Source organism: Muntiacus reevesi, chromosome 14 (assembly GCF_963930625.1).
Source record: "Muntiacus reevesi chromosome 14, mMunRee1.1, whole genome shotgun sequence".
NCBI classification, from domain to species: domain Eukaryota; kingdom Metazoa; phylum Chordata; class Mammalia; order Artiodactyla; family Cervidae; genus Muntiacus; species Muntiacus reevesi.
Genome location: NC_089262.1, coordinates 38016264 through 38036502, shown reverse-complemented (window position 1 = coordinate 38036502; position 20239 = coordinate 38016264). Strand labels below are relative to the sequence as shown.

At 39.9% G+C, this 20239-nt stretch overlaps 1 protein-coding gene across 6 annotated transcripts in view; it reads right to left on the bottom strand.

Annotated features, from left to right (window-relative positions):
• Window positions 1–20239, bottom strand: part of NNT (nicotinamide nucleotide transhydrogenase) — an 86666-nt gene that overhangs the window by 59202 nt on the left and 7225 nt on the right. For all 6 annotated transcript variants that reach the window (XM_065905550.1, XM_065905547.1, XM_065905546.1 and 3 more), the window contains exons 3-7: window positions 18522–18751; window positions 15411–15628; window positions 11345–11432; window positions 6776–6864; window positions 3771–3958 (exon numbers count right to left, since the gene is read on the bottom strand). In XM_065905550.1, coding sequence (XP_065761622.1) covers window positions 3771–3958; window positions 6776–6864; window positions 11345–11432; window positions 15411–15628; window positions 18522–18751 — 813 coding nt within the window. The remainder of the gene's footprint in view (window positions 1–3770; window positions 3959–6775; window positions 6865–11344; window positions 11433–15410; window positions 15629–18521; window positions 18752–20239) is intronic.

The following is a 20239-nucleotide window of genomic DNA, read 5'->3' as shown; positions in this document are numbered from 1 at the left end:
CCCTGGTGGGTACGGAATCACCAACTGACACTCTCCACTAGGCCCTCTCTTGAAGTTACCTGCCATTAAGTTAAATGCTAGCCCTCATCCATCGCCCAACCCAACTGAGAGGATCTAGAGGATGGTATAAGATACCAGACAGCATGAACCAGATTCCACTGACAGATGAATAGATAAAGAAGCTGTGGTACATAAATACAATGGAATACTACTTAGCCTAAAAAGGAATGCATTTGAGTCAGTTCTAATGAGGTGGATGAACTTCAAAGTGAAGTCAGAAATAGAAAAATAAATATCGTATATTAACACATATATATGGAACATAAGGGCTTCCCTGGAAGCTCAGCAGATAAAGAATCTGCCTGCCAATGCAGGAGACCAAGGTCGATTCCTGAGTCAGGAAGTTCACATGGAGAAGGGATTGGCTACCCGCTCCAGTATTCTTGGGCTTCCCTGGTGGCTCAGATGGTAAAGAATCCACCTGCAATGCAGGAGACCTGGGTTCGATCCCTGGGTTGGGATCCCCTAGAGGAGGGCATGACAACCCACTCCAGTATTCTTGCCTGGAGAAACCGCATGGACAGAGGAGCCTGGCAGGATACAGTCAGTCCATGGGGTCGCAAAGAGCCGGACACGACTGAGCAGCTAAACACAGCACAGCATGGAGTCTAGAAATAACACTGATCATCTATTCACAGGGCAGCAGTGGAGATGCAGACGCAGAGAACAGACTACGGACATGGGCGGAGCGGAGGAAGCAGAGGGTGAGACGAATGGAGACAGTGGCGTGGAAGCATATGCACTACCATATGTAAAACAAATAGCCAATGAAAATCTGCCCTATCAATCAGAGCACTCAAACCGAGGCTCGCTAACAACCTCGAGGGGTGGGAGAGAGTGGGGGGTGGGAGGGAGATTCAAGAGGGAGGGGACACATGTGTGCCTGTGGCTAATTCATTTTGATGTATGCCAGAAATGAAACCTATACTGTAAAGCAATTATATTTAATTACAATTAAAGCAATTTTCATTGTAAAGCAATTAAAAATAAACTTAAAAAAAAAATAAAAGCAGGCAGCATAATAAGCAGATGGCTATAGAAACATCTCATTCTACCTACGATCCTCCTGAGTACAATGTGTGTCCAAGCCCACTGACTAATGTGCCAAGGAGGAATGAAAATTTACCCACTCTACATGACTGCTGCCTAAAGCAAGCTAACTGCCCATGTTCCTCTCTTAATGTTCTTATCCTGGCCAGGTCTTCAGCACAGCCGCGAGGATCTCTGTCTAAGGAATTGCTACTTGGGGAACTTATGACATTTGACTTAATCCCCTTTGGATCCACTCAAGGAAAACTTCAGAACAACTTATGCTTCAGCAGTCTTTCAGGAATGAGACACACACCGTCAGGTGATCCATGCAAAGGCTCGGGACAAACATCGATAAGGGTATAATGCCAAGGACACTATTTTTCAAAGGACACGTGGACCTTTATATAACCTCTTCAATCTTTTTTTTTAAAATGCTCATAATTTCAAGTTTCAGTCCCCTGGGGATGTGAAAGATCTTTAGAAAGACCATCTTCCTTATAATATTTGAATTAGCTTTTCTCTTTTGGAGGGCTTACCAAAAAGAGTAACAGAAAAATCCTTTTCAGATCAGCCTTATGAGTGCAAGCTCAGGTCAATGGCACTGGTCAAGGACATTGTGCAGGTTTAAAGTGCTCTGAGCAGGTTGCTTCAGAAAAGACTGAAAACAGGGAAGGCTCAGCAAAACAGACTCATAAAACTTCCTCAACAACTTCTTTTTGTATAGTATAGTGTATATTATATTACACTATCATATAATTTGACCTGTTGCTAAAGTATACTTACTATTAACTATTGATATTTATTTTTTAAATGAGAGGTTAAAGTCAACTCACCTCTTCATATGCCCCTTTGTTAGGTTAAAAAAAAAAAACCCCTATGAGGGGGTCGGCCGGAAAGTCCAAATGTGTTTTATACAAGAAGTCTTGAGTTCTATCACTTACTTCAAGCTTTACAATCAATAATAATTCTATGCTGCACGGCAGAAACTAACACAACATTGTAAAGCAACCATACTCCAACAAAAATTTTTAAAAATAATAACGGTAATTCTATACACTATGCCCAAATTATCCTCAGTTCTTTATAAAGAATATGGCTTCACTAAAACTACAAGCTTCAAAGCCTCCTCATTTTAATTTCATGAGTAAATGCTTTAGCACCCTCTACTGGCCACTTGTTATATCTAATCAGCTCCTAACTCCTCTGGCCAGTAGGCTGCTAACCTCTCAAAGGTCAGATGGGGGCTACAGCAAAGGCTACCTCACCTCCTTCAAAACCAACTGCGTAACAGCTGAGCCCGCAGCCACCGCCACAAAAGGAGAGGATGAACCCTAAAGTGCTCCCCTGCCAGGGCTTGTCCATGAGTCCTACTGTTGCTAGCAGATTTCACAAACAGCAGCCGGAGCTCCTGTCTTGTCTGGTCTGCACCTATCTCCAGTAACCGACCCCAGTCTCATTTCCACACACAGATTCCTCTAGGGGCTGAGCCCAGATCACCTTCCCGCTGTCTGCTTCATCTAGCCAGCTCCAGGGGGATGGAGGTACCTGGAGAGAGCAGCTCACCTGTCAGGTACCATGTGAGTAAACAGAGGACATAACGGAGAGCCTGGGAGGCACCATTTCCCCCACAAGCTCCTAGATATGATGCTGTTAGGCATATATTAGCCAGATTTGGCAGGGGCAGGGGGAGGAGGACCAGAAGAGAACTTCCCACTTCCCATAACCTCATGACAAAGCAGCCTCCCCTAATCCTCCACAGTCCCCTAGAGAAAGCGAGGCTCCTTTAGCAGGTTCAAACACTAGTAACCTGAACCTGTAATCTCATTATCTGGCTCACTTTCTTTTGGAAAGGGGGAATAATCAGAGTCAGCTTGGTATTCATTATTCAACAACAGAAGGAAAGGACAGGAGGGGAAGTGGGAATAAAAAAGAAGGAGTCTCTTCACTCCCAAATCTTGCTAGATCAAGCTACTGTGTACTATTTACTACTGATAAATGCTAGCTGCTTTGATATCAATCATCTATTGTGTGAAAAACATTCTTTAGAAGAAGATACTGTAAAGGACTTAAGTGATTCCTTCCATCAAAGAGCTCACAATTTGGGTGCAAAGACCAAACACTTCAAAGGAAGTAATTAGAAAGTGACAAAGTATCATATCCTTTAATAAAAAATATATACTGGAAATTCCATAAATACATACACACAAAGCCCCCTCTCTTTCTTTCCCTCTCATGTATAGAAAAACAATCATCAAGACATTAATAATGGTCATCTCTGGTGGAACTTTCAATCTACACTTTTTTCCTTCATATTTTTTAGTATTGTTTGGATTTCCTATAATAGGAATGTAGTATCTTAACAAAGAGAACAGAAGTAAATTAAAAACCAATTTTTCAAGGGTGTACACAGAGGACAATGCTTATAAATCCAATCTTGTACATAATCTGTGAACACAGATAAAAATATACAGGAAAAAAAACTGACGAAAATATATCACATCATGAATGACCATTTTTCTCCAGGGGCCAAAGCGATTTTGTCTTTTCTGCCTTTCATGTGCTTTCTTATTTTCAAAAGCAAATCAGCCTTTACTTGAATCCTGATGTTACACTCACTCTCACTTTGAAATGTCGCTCACAAAGGTGCTTTACCAACAACCCCTGATGTAATCACACACCTGGAATAAGAGCTGTGCTGATAAGGATGTCCACCTCCTTACACTGCTGAGCAAAGAGCTTCATTTCGGCCTCAATGAACTCTTTGGACATCTCCTTTGCGTATCCTCCTTGTCCCTCACCGGATTCCTTCAAATCCACCTCCAAGGGCTCAGCACCCAGAGACTTAAACTGCTCCAAAGCTGCGGCCCTGGTGATTATTGAAGGGGAAGCAGCAGTTATTTCAGGTTCTTAATACAGAAATTAAGATCATCATTTACAGAACTTATTTACAAAACAGAAACAGATTCGCAGACTCAAGAGAACAAACTTATGGTTGCCAAGCGGGGGAGGGTGGGGGGAAGGGGTAGTTAGGGAGTTTGGGGTAGGCATGTGCACACTGCTATATTTCAAATGGATAACCAACAAGGTCCTACTGTACAGCACAGGGAACTCTGTTCAATGTTATGTGGCAGCCTGGATGGGAGCGGAGTCTGGGGAGAATGGATACATGTATACCTATGGCTGAATCCTTTGCTATCCACCTGATACTATACATATTGTTAATAGACTATAGTCTAATACAAAATAAAATGTTAAGAAAAAAAGATCATTTATATACACATTAAGAAAACTATAAATTCAAAAGTGGACACCCCTTCTTTTGAGATCTCTGACCAGACTGTTTCCATTTTTTTCTAAAGACAGGTAACACTTTTATGATATTTTTTCCTGGGGGAAAAAAAAACTATAGGAAATTCTACTAACTTAGTTAACTAAATTACTTAGTTAAGTCACAAAAGGAATTTCACTACTGCCAATTCCGGTCATCAATTTTGTTTCTTGACAGAGGTCCCACTGTCAATGATGAAGTGAGATCTGACCAACATTCAGATTTGACATTAGTCAAATCACTTGGAAACGTTCTGACTTATGGGGACTTTGACCACATAAAGGACTCTTTTACTTAGAAATATTGTTACAAAGTGATTTTTGCCCCTGCAACTGCTGCTAAGTCACTTCAATCGTGGCTGACTCTGTGCGACCCCATAGACGGCAGCCCACCAGGCTCCGCTGTCCCTGAGATTCTCCAGGCAAGAACACTGGAGTGGGTTGCCATTTCCTTCTCCAATGCAGGAAAGTGAAAAGTGAAAGTGCCCCTAGTCCTCACTAAACTGTGTTTAAGAAAAGCAATCTATAAATGGCATAAATGGTAACACGTGAAGAACCAACACAATTAACTTATGCAAAAATATATTCAGGTTAAAAATAAATAAACACTAGCCAAATTCTATGTACTAGCTGGAAAACCAGAGCCAATAAAGCTCTCAGCTCTGTGGTGGACAGTATGGTTTAACTCACCACATCCAGCCCACTACAGTGAATCCCAACCTCCCTAATGACAACAATCACTCCAAGTACTTGTTAAAAATTCAAATTGCCAAGCTCCTCTCCAGACCCACTGAAATTACAATCTCCAGCAGAGGGACCAGAATCTCTATTTTTAGCAAGAGCTGCAGGTCATTCTTATCATCCGGGAAGTTTGGGAAACAGTAGCAGTCTAAGCCCATCAGCCCCATGGCAACCGCCACGGTCAGGGAGAGGACACAAAGGTAGGATGTAGAAGGCAGGGCAGAAAAGGTAAGGCATGGGTCAACATGAGCTTCTCTCCATTTCTGCCAGCTTGAACTGGGATGCTCATACCTCAGCCAAAGCTGAGAATAGCAGAGAGGAGAGATAGAAAGACCCTGGCCCTGGACGGCACTGATGAGTGATGAGCTGCTGCCTCTAGTGTGAAAAGGGAGTCCTTCCCCTGGATTTTCACTTCGGAGATATAATATACTATCTTTTGAATTATTTTTGGCTGAGCAGCATGCAGGATCTTAATTCCCCAGTAGGGATCAAACCCAAGCCCCCTGCAGTGGAAGCGTGGAGTCTTAACCACCGGACCACAGGGAAGTCCCAATAATCCATTTTCTCATACTTTAAGAAAGTGACAGGGCTTCCCAGGTGGCTCAGTGGTAAAGAATCCACCTGCCAAGCTGCAAATGAGGGTTCAATCCCTGGTCCAAGAAGATCCCCTGGAGGAGGCAAGGGCAACCCACTCCAGTATTATTGCCTGGGAAATTCCATGGACAGAAGGAGCCTGGCAGGCTACAATTCATAGGATTGCAAAAGAGTCAAACGTGACTTAGTGACTAAACAACAAAAAAGTGTGTTCTGAAATGAATGTTTTTTTTCATGTATTTCTATTGGCGTATAATTGCTTTACAGGGTGGTCAGTTTCTGCTGAGAGTGACGTGAACTCCCCCCTCTTGGATCTCCCTCCCCACTTCCCCCACATCCCACCCCTCTAGGTCATCACAGAACCCCAAGCTGAGCTCCCTGTGCTATACAGCAGCCTGAAATGAAGAACAACTTTAATCAAACTACTCTTTTAAAGAAATTCTAGGAAAATGGTGATGTGTCAGCTTTAAAGAAATATGCAATGGACATAATCAGGTACTTTCATGTGGGGACTCTACTGCTGCCCAATCAACTTCACCTGCTTCCATCCTTCAATGCAGAGCATGCCTCTCAACCCCCCTCACCCTTCACTCCCCCTATTGCTCTCCAAGATGTTGCCCATACTACTCCCCTTCTTCAAACTCACAGCACCTTTTCTCAAGCCCTGCCTAGTGCCTAAACACATTTCAAGCAGAAATAAAACACAGTGGAGAAACATGTTAGAAAGTCAGGAGAGAGATTAGCAAACCCTGCTAATCTGGTCCCATTGCTAATCTTCGTGAAAATACAAGTCTGAGTATGAGTTGTTTTCTTAATAATCTCTGCTGTATTGGGTCTGGGTCCTTAATTTTTTCCCCACTAAGTAATACATTTTCACTTTGAGTAAACTGTGAAAAAGTGGAAATATTTTTAAATGGAAAGAAGTCATACAACAGTTTCAATGTACTACTTCAGTTTGTAAATTCTAAGGAAAACATAATATTCACCTGAAGCAAAATGTTTTTACCTGTAGAGCACTCACCTTGTGTCAAATCCCCGAACAATGGCTCCCATGGACTTGGCTGCACCTGCAGAAGCCAGCCCAGCAACGCCACCACCAACTATCAGAATCTAGGAGAGAAAATAGAACCCGCATGTTTTAAATAAAGTCCATGATCCACTGATTATGTAAAATCATCAGCTAGTGACTCTCAGGGCCAGGTATCACACTTAACATTCACTATGACACCCGGTGGTGCTGGTGGTGATATTCAGTCCTCAAAAAATGTACCGCGTGGATAGACTACCCTTTAACTGGACCACCACTGTTTTTAGAAAGTTTAAATTACGGCTTCCCTGGTGGTCTAGTGGTTAAGAATCTGCCTGCCAACGCAGGAGACACAGGTTCAGTCCCTAGTCCAGGAAGATTCCACATGCCAAGGAACAACCAAGCCCTTGAACCACAACTACTGAAGCCCTCAAGCCCGAGGGCCCGTGCTCCGCAACAAGAGAAGCCACTGCAATGAGAAGCCCACACACTGCAAAGAGAAACAGCCCCAGCTCACAACTAAAGAAAGCTCATGCAGAGCAGCAAAGACTCAAAACAGTCAAAAAGTAAAGTTTAAAACAACTTCAGTGAAATAGTGTGATACCCAGCATCTCACTGTAAAAGCTACATACAGCATCAGCACTGTTGGGAATGTTAAAGACTGACAGGTTCCTTCCCACCATATCAAAGCTACTTCTAATAGAATCCCCAGAGTAATATTTCTTTATGCTCATAAAGCATCAAAATAAGTTTCAGAGATGGGTACAACTTTGTGAAGCATCTAATCCTATTTTGAGCTCAAATGCTTCTACAAAGAAGAGAGGGGACCAAGTGCCTAACTTTGATCCATTGTGAATGAACTGTACCTGAAATCCAAACTAATGTAACTAATCCCCCTAACCAAGGCAGGACTGGAGCCAACGAAATCAAAGAATTCCTCAGAAACAAGAGTCTCCTCGTTCTAAGAAACAAGCTAAGAACAATGCTGTCTCTAGCCTCGAGTGGGCCTTCCAGAGAAAAGTCCCTATTATACTTCTCAGTCAATTGAAGGCAACTCCTTGTTCCTGCTTTAAAAAAAAAGAGAGAGAGAGACAGAGACACCCACAGATACAGTGAAGTTTATAAATTCCCACCCACCCATCATGCCCACTTCTTGTGCCTCTTCAAGAAGAATAGGCTAGTGGAATTGTGCTCCAGTGACCTCTGGGCAGTGTTTTAGAGATCTCATTTATCAATCTTAATAGGAATGCTTTGTTTAAGGAGCAGAGGGGATTTACGGGAAGGGAGACAAAGAGGGACCAGAGGGAATAAGATGCTACTGGGCACCAAGGCACCATCCCTCTCCACACACCAAAGCCCAATCACTGGAAAGGAAGGAAAAGAGAAACAAAGAAGGAAGGAGGAAGGAAGGGAGAGACAGTGAAAGAAAGGAAAAAGAAAGAAAAGAGGACGGGGCCAAGTTATCCTGAATCAAGAAATAACAAAAGATTCCACCATTTAAAAGACAGACTCCGTTCTCCAGAGAGGGAACAGAGGCTGGAAATGCAATAAATACCTACTTATGAAGCCTCCATAAAAATCCCCAAAATACAGGGTTCTGGGAACTCCAGGAGTGGGGCCCAAAGAGGGCACTGAAGCTCCACACCCTTTCCCACCTGCCCTACTCACCTCTCCCAACAGGATTTTCATCTCATCCTTTATCATATCCTTTCATAATAAACTGACTAACAGGAAGGAAACTGTTTTCCTGAGTTCTGTGAGCAGCTCTAGCAAGTTAATCAAACCCAAGGAGAGGGGCTGGGAACCTCTGATTTACAGCCCATCTGTCAGAAGCATAGGTAGTAACAACCTAGACTTGCAACTGGCATCTGAGAGGTCAGGGCAGTCCAGTGGGCCCGAGCCCGTAACCTGTGAGATGTGACGCTACCCCCAAGCAGACAGTGTGAAACTGTGGGGTGCCCAGGTGGTGCCGGAGAATTGCCTGGGGTGGGGAAGATCCCCACAAATTTCATAACAGGAAGCATCAGAAACACGAGCAACTGTGGAGTTTTTCCAAAACAGTCCTAAATCAGATTTCACCTCATCTGCAAGACAATCTGAATTCTGTAACAAGAGCAAGAGAGGACCCATATCATCCAGCCCTGACCTACCTTTCCAACATCATCTCCAATCACACTTCACCCCACTCACCACACCCCAAGACCAGAGGCCTCCTTCATTCTCCTCGAGCACACTGAATTCCATCCCAGCACAGGGTCTTTATATGTGCTGTGCCCTTGGCCCAGAATCCTGAAGCCCCCTTTCTTTCTTCCCATCCTTGAGGTCCCAACTTAAATGCTACAGGTGCTTTCCCCATCACCCTAACTACAGTAGCCTGCTCCCATTACCCACCCACCATACCATCCTGTTCATTTCCTCTATATATAAAATGATCTCCTATATTTGTTTGATGGTTTATTTATCTCCTCTCTGTGGCCCCTATTAGAATGTAAGTTTCATATGGGAGGGATTTTGTTTGTCTTGTTCATGCCATATTCCCAGCTCCTTCAACATGCTTGGCATGTCAAAGCCATCAACCGATTGATTTCAGCTCATTCTAGACAAGTAAGAACACTCCATATTTAAAGGAAACCCAAAATATTCATTCTACTCTGAAAGGCCCATCTATTATCTAATTCTTCGATATCAGGAAAGTGTTTGTGACAGGTAACTAAAATCTCTTAAGCTGCAGCTTAACTTCTCAGTAAAGACAGTCACTTTTCCACCTTTTAGAAGCTGACCGATTCTCCTTCCTTTAGTCCTCGTCTTCTGTTTCACTTTTTAATCTCTTATAATCACAGCTTTCCTCTCAACTTTCATGTCATTCCAGAAAGGTTCTAACCAACACTGTAGTGGATTGTGCATCAAAGCATTCAGCCAGTTTAAGAACAGAAGCCAACTCCTGACCACCATGAGGACTAGACCTTTACTTATGATCCTAAGAAAGAAGTCCGGATGTAATCACTTCACATATCAGACCTCTGTGTTGTCTCTCTGTACCTTCTTGTTAAGTATTCTGGCCTCCACTTGGACCACTTGCCACCAACTTCACCTGCTTCACCTGGTCTGTTTGGGGGGACTTTTTGGGGGGGGTGATTTTTTTGGTCACACCACAAGGCATGAGAGATCTTAGTTCCCTGACCAATGATCAAACCCTGCAGTGGAAGCGGGACGCTGTAACCACTGGACCGCCAGGGAAGTCCCACCTGGTCTGTTTTTAAAGTAATATACTATATATTAGATTATATACTATATAATACATAGACTACATAGTTATATAATAGATTTCTAGTATATATGCTAGTAGATATATACATATATCTACTAGATATATATACTATATACTAGACATGTGTGCATGCTAAGTCATTTCAGTCATGTCTGACTCTGTGTGATCCCATGGACTGCAGCCTGCCAGGCTCTTCTGTCCATGGGATTCTTCAGGCACGAATACTAGAGTGGGTTGCCATGCCCTCCTCCAGAGGATCTTCCCAACCCAGGGATGGAACCAGCATCTCTTAAGTCTACCTACATTGGCAGGTGGGATCTTTACCACTTGCGCCACCTGGGAAGCTAAATACTAGGTATACTATGCTATATACTAGATATATATATCTACTAGTATATATACTAGAAATCTAGCATATAACTATACAGTGTGTGTATGCATATGTATATATATATATAGTATATAGTATATAATCCAGTATATAATTTATATAATATACTAGATAGATATATAGAGAGAGATATACACACATCATACATACTAGAGTTCTCAAAGCTGCTATTGTCTTTTTTCATGTTTTCTGATTTCTTCTGTGTGAGAGCTCTGGATTGACATCACAAAGCACTTAAGACCAGGAAGCACCAAACAGACCTACACCCCACAGAGTGTGCTCTGAGGATAGATGACAATGTTTAAGGCCCTGTTTCCTATACTTTGCCAAAGTGCTTATACTGTCATTTAGGATAAGTGGCTTTGAAGGTCACAGCATAATCTATTCTTTCACTTAGCTACCCTGATCTCTTATCTCCTGCTCCTCTCTGCTCTAAATATAGATTAAAGAAACTGCAGCCTTTCCCCCTGCCAAATACCCTGACTACACCACCTACTATTTCCTGTCCTCTTGACCCAAAATTTGGCAAAAAGTGAGAAAACCAAGTCTTTCCCAAGCCAAAATGTCACAATCACTGGGAAGTTGAGAGTTCGCTAAATGGTATCACGAAGTTTTAAAAAAACTAGTAATAAGTCACCCAAATCCCTTTAAGAATTCAAGTTAGAAAGTAAAAAATAGAAAGGAAAGCAAAGCCTTAGAACTCCCAGAAATGTCAAAAATTCTTTTTTTCCCAAGTAATCTTAAGCAACTTTGAGGCGCCACCATATAGTCACACATGACACAAAAGTCATCACTGTGACATTAACAGAGAACAAAATTTTTTAAATAACTATATTTTAAAACTGTATATATCCTTGCCTTTAAATAATTCACAGTATGAAGAAACATTAAAAGTTTAACCTACCTTAGCTGGAGGAACTTTTCCAGCAGCTGTGATCTGACCAGTAAAAAACCGTCCAAAATGATTTGCTGCTAGTACAACAGCCTTGTAACTGAGGAAAATAGACAAATAAGAGGATAAATAATTCTATAAAATTAAAGAACTTAAGCTTATATATAAAAATTATTAGAGAATAACAGCTAAAATTTATATAGTAAGTACTATCTGTCAAAAACAGCTCTAGGTACTGCATATATACTTACTCCTTTAATCTTCACAACAGCCCTGTGGATAAATATAACTATAATCTTCATTTTATAGGTGATGAAATTGAGGCATGGAGAGACAGAGAGACTTGACCTAGGTCCCTCAGCTATTAAATGGCAGAGCCAGACATCTGGCTCTAGCATCCTGCCTGCAGAGACACACTCTTACCCATGATGTTCTCCGACGTCATGATGAGCACTACAGAAAATTAGCTAGGATAAAAAGAGAAGGGAAGGGAAGACAAGAAAGTGCTAACAAGTTTGCTTTGGCAGCTAGGACTACAGGTACTTTAAACTTTGTTTTACTTTATCATCCAAATTTTCTTTGATGACTGTGTAATATTTATATAATATGGGGGAAAAATCTTTAAAATTAAAAAATTAGGTTGGCTATCTGCTCATACATAACAAAATTCCAACCTCATAACCAAAAACACTTCCCCTGATCTCTAATGGTTGAAACTGTCATATTTTGAGACAGCACGATCTCAATTAGAATCTGAGTTCTATCACTAACTAGTTTTGTGACCTCAGGCAAATTTCTTAAATTCTCTAATCCTTGGTTTCCTCATCTCTAAACTGGGGACAATAAAGGTTTCTTAGAGCTGTTGTAAAGACTAAATAAGATAATCCAGGTAAAGCCCTTAAAATAAAACCTGTCACAATAAGTGCTTGGCAAGTATGTTTTTAGCTAAAGAAACACTCTATACATCAAAAACTAGCAATTTATACCAAGTTTTCTTTAATAGGGTATTTTTATTACACTAAATTACCTATTACATTAATTTCATTTTCTTATTATTTTATACTTAAAAGGTTACTTTTGCACACTCAGTAACAAACACCCTACCTTAACATTGTAAGGCAAAGATTATTATAATCATAATGCAAGCATTATGATGATAAGATCCACCTACTAGCTGACAAAAAAACCTTTACCTGGTCCTATTTTCGTAAAAAAATTATATAATAATTAATGCAAAAGCATATAATAGCTACTACTATCACAGCAAGAAAAAATATTTTAATGATTATTTGTTAGTTCTGAATCCAAGTGATAAAAAGTTTCAGAGAGCAAAGATGATAAAGACTCAAAGGCCACTGGAAGAAATTAATTTTGAAATTAAAGTTTTAAAAGATTCAGTTGCTGTACTGGGAAAAAAAAAAAAAGGTAGATTACACAGGAAATGTATAAGAAAACGTTGGTAGTGGGAAAAAGTGATAAAAGTGGGCCTTTTTTTGAGGAGAGCAAAAAGGCTCAGATGAACACAGTGAACTAGAAGGAGCATGTCGTCACAGTAACACGCCTATGTGTGTGAGTTAGATAATGATTTATCACATATTGTACGGGTAAGTATACTAGATGATTCATCTCTAACTATGCCTTTTGCATATATCAGCTCAGGACATAAGACAGTGATTCTTTAAAACTGTGTCCCGGGATCTCCAAAGCTCACACTTCAGCCACTCTTAGAGCATCGAGGGTGGGAAGGAAAACAGAGACAGCGTGTTTCTGGACACCCTTCTGTCCCTTAATTCAACTGACGTGAAGTGTTAGTCGCTCATACATGTCCAACTCTTTGCGACCCCATAGACTATATAGCCCTCCAGGCTCCTCTGTCCATGGAATTCACCAGTCAAGAATACTGGAGTGGGTTGCCATTTCCCTCTCCAGGGGAATCTTCCTGACCCAGGGATCAACCCCAGGTCTCCTACATTGCAGGCAGATTCTTTTACTGTCTGAGCCACCAAGAAAGCATTAACTCAACTAAGGCCACTTGAATTATTGATTTGTTTATATTCCCTCATGTTTCATTTGCTCAAAAGATTCTGCAGCTGAAAACCACTGATCTAGAGCTACTGACTGGGATAACCTTTTGCACATGTGCAAAGCAACACCATCCTTAAAACTTCACACTGTTCATTTCCTACATAAAGGTTTCCCTGATGACTCAGATGGTAAAGAATCTGACTGCAATGCAGGGGCCTGGGGTTCAATCCCTGGGTCAGGAAGATCCCCTGAAAAAGGGAATAACTACCCACTGCAGTATTCTTGCCCAGAAAATTCCAGGGACAGAGGCACCTGGCAGACTACAGGCCATTCAAACACAACTGAGTGACACTTTCTTTCCTATATAAAATTTTAAGTCCCACACTGCATAACCTAACTCTTTCAGAAACTAAATAAATGTGACAAAAGTTTACTTTGTCCCTCGGCATTAATTCACATCACAAAAAAAATCTTCAAACCAACCATTTGTCATATTACATAAGGAAACAAAATGTGTTCTATTTGTCATTTTTGTTTACTGCGTCTCTTTTACATCAAAAATGAACAGCTGGAATCCAGAGTAGAATCTGTGGCACATTTGATATGCTAGATCTAAGATGTGAAACCTAAGAAAATTTTCGGCTCCTGGGTCAGCTGTAAAAGTCTTTACTCAGGTTATCTTTCTTCCTGCACTCTTTGATTTTTAAAATTTTTTCATTTGTTATTGATTGCCTCATTCATATTAGCAAGTTGTCACTATTAATAGTTTTCTGCTTAAAATCTAACTCAATTCGTTTCTTAGATAACCTGATTTCATAAACATCATCTGATTTCCAGATTTTTCCCACTCTCCAGCCAGAGTCAGCAAAATACTGCACTTACGTAGTTATGCCTATCCCTGCTCTGTGGTATGGTTGCTCAGTCAGAGACACATTCCTCTGATCTGAATGGGTCCTTGAATTCTTCTCAACACAGCAGTCCAGGCAATAGATGGGGAATGCATTCAGGCCAGCAGGCAAATGAAGTTTATTGCCATCTTGGCCATAGTTAGCCTTCAGTTATCATGGGTTTTGACCTAAGATGAAACTTCCTCAAGTGCAGACATTTTCCCTATTCATTAAATAATTTATAAATTTCCCTAGGCAAAATCTAATTAAAGTGATAAATCCATCAATATGTATATATTAGATAAGACTATATGAAACTGCTAATGTTCTACCATTTTTGACCCTTATGACAACAGTAATTTATGTCAACTAAACTTAATCTGATAATAATTTCATAATATGTACATATATCAAATCATTGTATAAATTTTAAGGTGGAAACAATGTTCTATGTCAATTATATTGCAATAAAACTGTAATTTCAACTAATATATACATAGATACACACACACGTACACACATATGAAATACAGTATATCACCATTAAAGTACAAATAAGTTCCAAAGGAAAAAAATTGGAACATTATGTATTCAGAAATCAAAAGTACTTTTTAAGCATAGATTTAGAAGCCTTATAATTAGTAAACTAAAATAAGACTTTCTACATTGCACCCTTTCTCATTCTATATAAATAAGTCTTAAAAACAGTACTAGGCTTATGTGAATTTTAAACTATTTGTTCTAAATTGTTATCACTACCCTTGCTATTGACTTTAGTAAAATATGAGTTTACTACATTAAAGCTTTTGGATAATTATAAATTGCTAAGATTATGGTTTACTTACCATGAAGTTTTTCATGAAAACAGATACTAAGAAAAATAAGCACACATTTCAAAAAAATCATTTCCTTTGGTAGAAAGACATACTACTTCCCTTCAGCCCATGAAGATTAAAAAGTAATGTACAATAGCATGCCAAGTGAATAGCCATTTCCTACTGATGACTATGGAACAATACGAATCTTAAAAATAACTGAAGTACACTCTCGGAAGGCTACAATCTCCTAGCCAGTACAAGTAAATCATTCTGAGAGAGAAGAGCTATAGTGAGCATGTTTCTGTAGCACCATTGTGCTTTGGTTCAACTGGAAAAGAATCAACCTACCCAGCAATGTTGGCCATGGAGCTTAGAGCATCATATCCCTGAGCAATTGTGACTCTTGGAACCTGGTCCATCGCCAGAACTGTCGTATTCCTTTTGGACAGTTTATTTAGCAAGTCTGGATTTTGGGCTGGGTAAATAAAACTGATCAGTGTTCCCGATGTCTTTAAAAGATCAGCTTCATGAATACCTAATGTTGGGTTAAGCATAGGGGCTCGCACCTGAAAAAAAAAGTCAAGTCACTGATTAAAAATGTAACTACCTTTATCTTATTTTTGAGTAAACATGACAAATAAAATAATATGCCATTATTGAAGTAACACTTCAGAAATAATCTCTCATGAAAAAATTTCTTACTCAATTCCTAAACAAAATAAAGCACATAGAAATCTATGCCACTGATTACCCGACTGAACTTATGACCTAGACTTGAGTAACAAGCACACATCCCTGGAAATAGTGTCAGGACAGGTTGAAGAGTTAAAAAAAAAAAAAAAAAAAAAAAACCTGTTTTCTTGGGTTCTACAACAAAATCTGTTCTCCCAAAATCCACTACTCTGGTAAAATTAAGAAACATTAGAATAAACAGACAGTAAGCTTTTGTTGAATGTTGACAGATTCAATTCTTGTTAATTTGCAAGCACAAATATTTGGAGTGGTGAGAAGTTAAGAACATCATAAACTAAAATCTCCATGTCATGTGTATAGATTTATGTCACCTTAGAGTTCCAGAAAAATCTACAGATGAACACAATTCAAACCAGTAGCCTTGCTGAGTTGGGTTTAAGCAAAAAGCTACAACATATTCTGTTACGTTGAATCAAGTCAATGAGCACACACTGTACATGCCTGAATGTTTCAACTGTCTACTTTTTCAAGCCAAATCTTTAAAAATTCCAATTAAAAAGGTGTTTTAAAACGTGTTTTACATCCCCATTCAAAGTCAGCCTTCAATTAAAGTATATCATTTCATTAGCTCCCAATTTGCAGCAGTAGTGCTCTTAGGCTAGAAAACACAGAACAAAAACAGCTCTGGGACTTCTGTTTTAAAAGGAAACACAAACACAAACACTGGGTCATTACTTTCATTTAACAGCCTTTCATCTCAATTTACCTATGAGACACCTTTATCTGTCATTCCCATTTCTGTTGTTGATGTGGTGATGCGTGAGATTTTAGGCTCTGGACTTTAATTAAGACTCTCTGACAAGGTCTACTTTTTTCCTCAGTGAGAATCTATAATATAGATTTAATAAACATTAGAGGAAAACTTTGAATACTCTCAGCCCCTATCAAATGCTTAGCTGAAACTCTTGACATCTGAGTGAGTGAAGCAAACAGAATGTCTCCCTGAAGATGCTTTTTGGGGTCACGAATTCCTCAGAATATTAACAGGCTTGACTCAAAAGAGAGACCCTAAGGTCAAGTAGTTTATTACTACAAATATAAAATTATTTAAGTTTTCATATTACAGGATTCCTCAGTGTCTTTAACATGGCTCATACACATTGTGAATCTACAAGAAACACATAGCATTTCTAAAGCGTATGTGCACCCTAGTAACCCCTTTTTGTGGGGTATCTCAAAAGGTTTTTGATCCCTAAAACATACATTAGAATGGATTATACTTATTTTTTTATTTTCCCCTAAGCTTTTATTACACTGTTATCTCAAGTATCAGTATACCTAAACACTTAAACACTTAAATTACTATTTATTTCCATATCATAAATTTGTTATTCATTTTCTATAGAAAAAGTTTTGTGCCTCTTGCAAAAAGAACACTATGTAAAAAGAAAAAATAAAACACCACTATGTAAGATCCTATCAAGTTATTCAGTTGACTATATGTAAAAACTCCTATGTATTGATTCCCTTTTAGAAATTACTATAGGAAAAAAGCTGGTCTATCCTAGAAAAGTGAGACTATTTTAACCTGACAAACATGCCTATTTAATCTATACCTCACTACTTGCCTTGGTTGCGTGTTAAGACATTTCAGTCGTGTCTGACTCTTTGCGACCATATAGACTATAGCCCAGCAGGCTGCTCTGTCCACAGGATTCTCCAGGCAAGAATACTGAAATGGGTTGCCATGCCCTCCTCCAAGGGATCTTCCTGATGCAGGGACTGAACCTGCATCTTCTGCAACTCCTGCATTGCAGGTGGATTCTTTACCACTGAGCCAACCGACAAGCCCCACCTGCCTTGGTTACAGAAGGCTTAAGATTTAAGTTACTGTTCAGCTCATCTATGTTATATTCTTGATATAGTTTCCCTTTCTCCACATGATTTTTTACTTCAGATTTTATTTGCAAAGTTCTTTAGCATATAGCTCTCTATTACACATTACCTTAAGACCTTTTATTGAAGTAGTTAAGTCTATTCTAAGTCCAACATTACTTTTTCCAGAATAGTCCTGCCCTCTAGAAACAATACTTACATCAGTTAAATCACTGATCTAAGATCCTTCAAGATATCAGAATATCACTGTGCATTCAGTCCAAGGAGTTCTTTGCCTCTTTACCATTCTAGTAGGAGTTAAACACTCCTCAGGGGTACTGTGGACATATAGGAACCATATGGTACAAATGTTCCCTAGCCAATAAGAAGGAAATTCCACAGAGCAAATGTAAGAAAGAAGATCACTTCTTTTCTCATGCTTAAATATAGTAATATAGTTCACATTGCCTCATAAAAGTTCTGAGTTCCCTTATGGTTCAGACAGTAAAGAATCTGCCTGCAATGTGGGAGACCCAGGTGTGATCCCTGGGTTGGGCAGATCCCCTGGAGGAAGGCATGACAACCCACTCCAGTATTCTTGCCTAGAGAATTCCAGGGACAGAGGAGCCTATCAGGCTATAACCCATGGAGTCAACAAAGAGTTGAACATGACTGAGTAACCAATGCTTTCACTTTCATAAAAGTTCTACTGAAACATGAATAATAGTCACAACATGCAATCATTTCTTTGAGGAAAAATGCATCGTTTGAAAGTATGAAAACTATAACAAAAGAGAAGGCACTTTAGTCTTTGTACAAGAAGTAATCTTTCTACAAGAAGATTTAGAAAGGTCAGCATGCCATAAATGGAAGGAGGAAAGGAGTAATTACTTTGACCACCAAATCAGAAGCCAGCACTTCCTTCGTCCCTTGGATCTGGGCACCTGCTGCTCTGTAGTGATCATCAGAGAACTTGGAAGCTTCACCTGCGCCAGATTCCACAACAACATTAAACCCCTGCTTGACCAAGGCCTGAACACCAGCAGGAGACAACGCCACTCGCTTCTCATTTTGGAAAATCTCTTTGGGGACCCCAACAGTTAGTTGCTTATACGGAATTCCTACAACAAAGACAAAAAAAAAAAAAAATTGGTAAGAAACAACACCAAAAGTCAATGTTTTAATAATGAAGTTCAGAAAACGGAAATAGGAAATTTCCGTTTTCTACATGTACAGGCTGCTGTTCAAAGTGATGTTCCTGATTCATAATCATAATTTTTTACCTTTTTTTGATAGATGATGGGAAATTCTTATACCTACTCTCCTGAAAATCCTAAATATTTAACCAAATAGCTTTCTTCAAGGCATATGACTAGCTTAGCTTATTCTTAGGGAAAAAATGGGTTGGAAGGCCACTCAACACACTAACTCCATTCATCAAACTAAACCTCTGTGGTTTATGGTCCCCTGGTCCTTATCTTTAAGGAAGACAGAAGTAATTGTTGCTCAGTCGCTCAGTTGTGTCTTGACTCTTTGCGACCCCATGGACTGCAGCACACCATACATCCCTATCCTTCAACATCTCCCAGAGCTTGCTCAAACTCATGTCCACTGAGTCAGTGATGCCATCCAACCAACTCATCCTCTGTCACCCCCTTCTCCTCCTGCCTTCAATCTTTCTCAGAATCACGGTCTTTTCCAATGAGTTAGCTCTTTGCATCAGGAAGTCAAAGAACTGGAGTTTCAGCTTCAGCATCAGTCTTTCCAATGAATATTCAGGGTTGATTTCCTCCAGGATTGACTGGTTGATCTCCTTGCTATCCAAGAGACTCTCAAGAGTCTTCTCCAGCACCACAGTTCGAAGGCAACAATTATTCAGCACTCAGCCTTTTTTATTGTTCAGCTCTCACATCCATATATGACTACTGGAAAAACCATAGCTTTGACTACATGGATCTTTGTAAGCAAAGTAATGCCTTTGCTTTTTAATACAGCATCTAGGTTTTTCATTGCTTCTCTTCCAAGCAGCAAGTTTCTTTTAATTTCATGGTTGCAGTCACCATCCACAGTGATTTTGGAGCCCAAGAAAATAAAGTCTGTCACTGTTTCCATTGTTTCCCCATTTATTTCCCAGGAAGTGATGGGACCGGATGCCATGATCTTCATTTTCTGAATTTTGAGTTTTAAGCCAGCTTTTCACTTTCCTCTCTCACTTTCATTAAGAGGCTCTTTAATTCCTCTTCACTTTCTGCCATAAAGGTGCATATCTGAGGTTATTAATATTTCTTTCTCCCCACAATCTTGATTCCAGTTTGTGAATCATCCATTCTTGGCCACAACTGATTAGACCAGGGGGTCAGCAGCTGGGTTAAAGATAACAGTCTACAGGCCAGACAGAAGGAAAACCAGTAGTGCATGGGACAACTTATAGAGGAACTCTGCCCTGTGGATACTCCATGTCAGCCAATGACTATTCAACCCAATCAGGATCTCTCAGAGAGAACTGGGACATAAGACCCACCAAAAAGGACCAGGAGAGTAGAATGATGCAACAACTATTTGTAAACAGAGTCACGAGGTAATCGAAGGGAGGTAGTCAGCAGCCACAG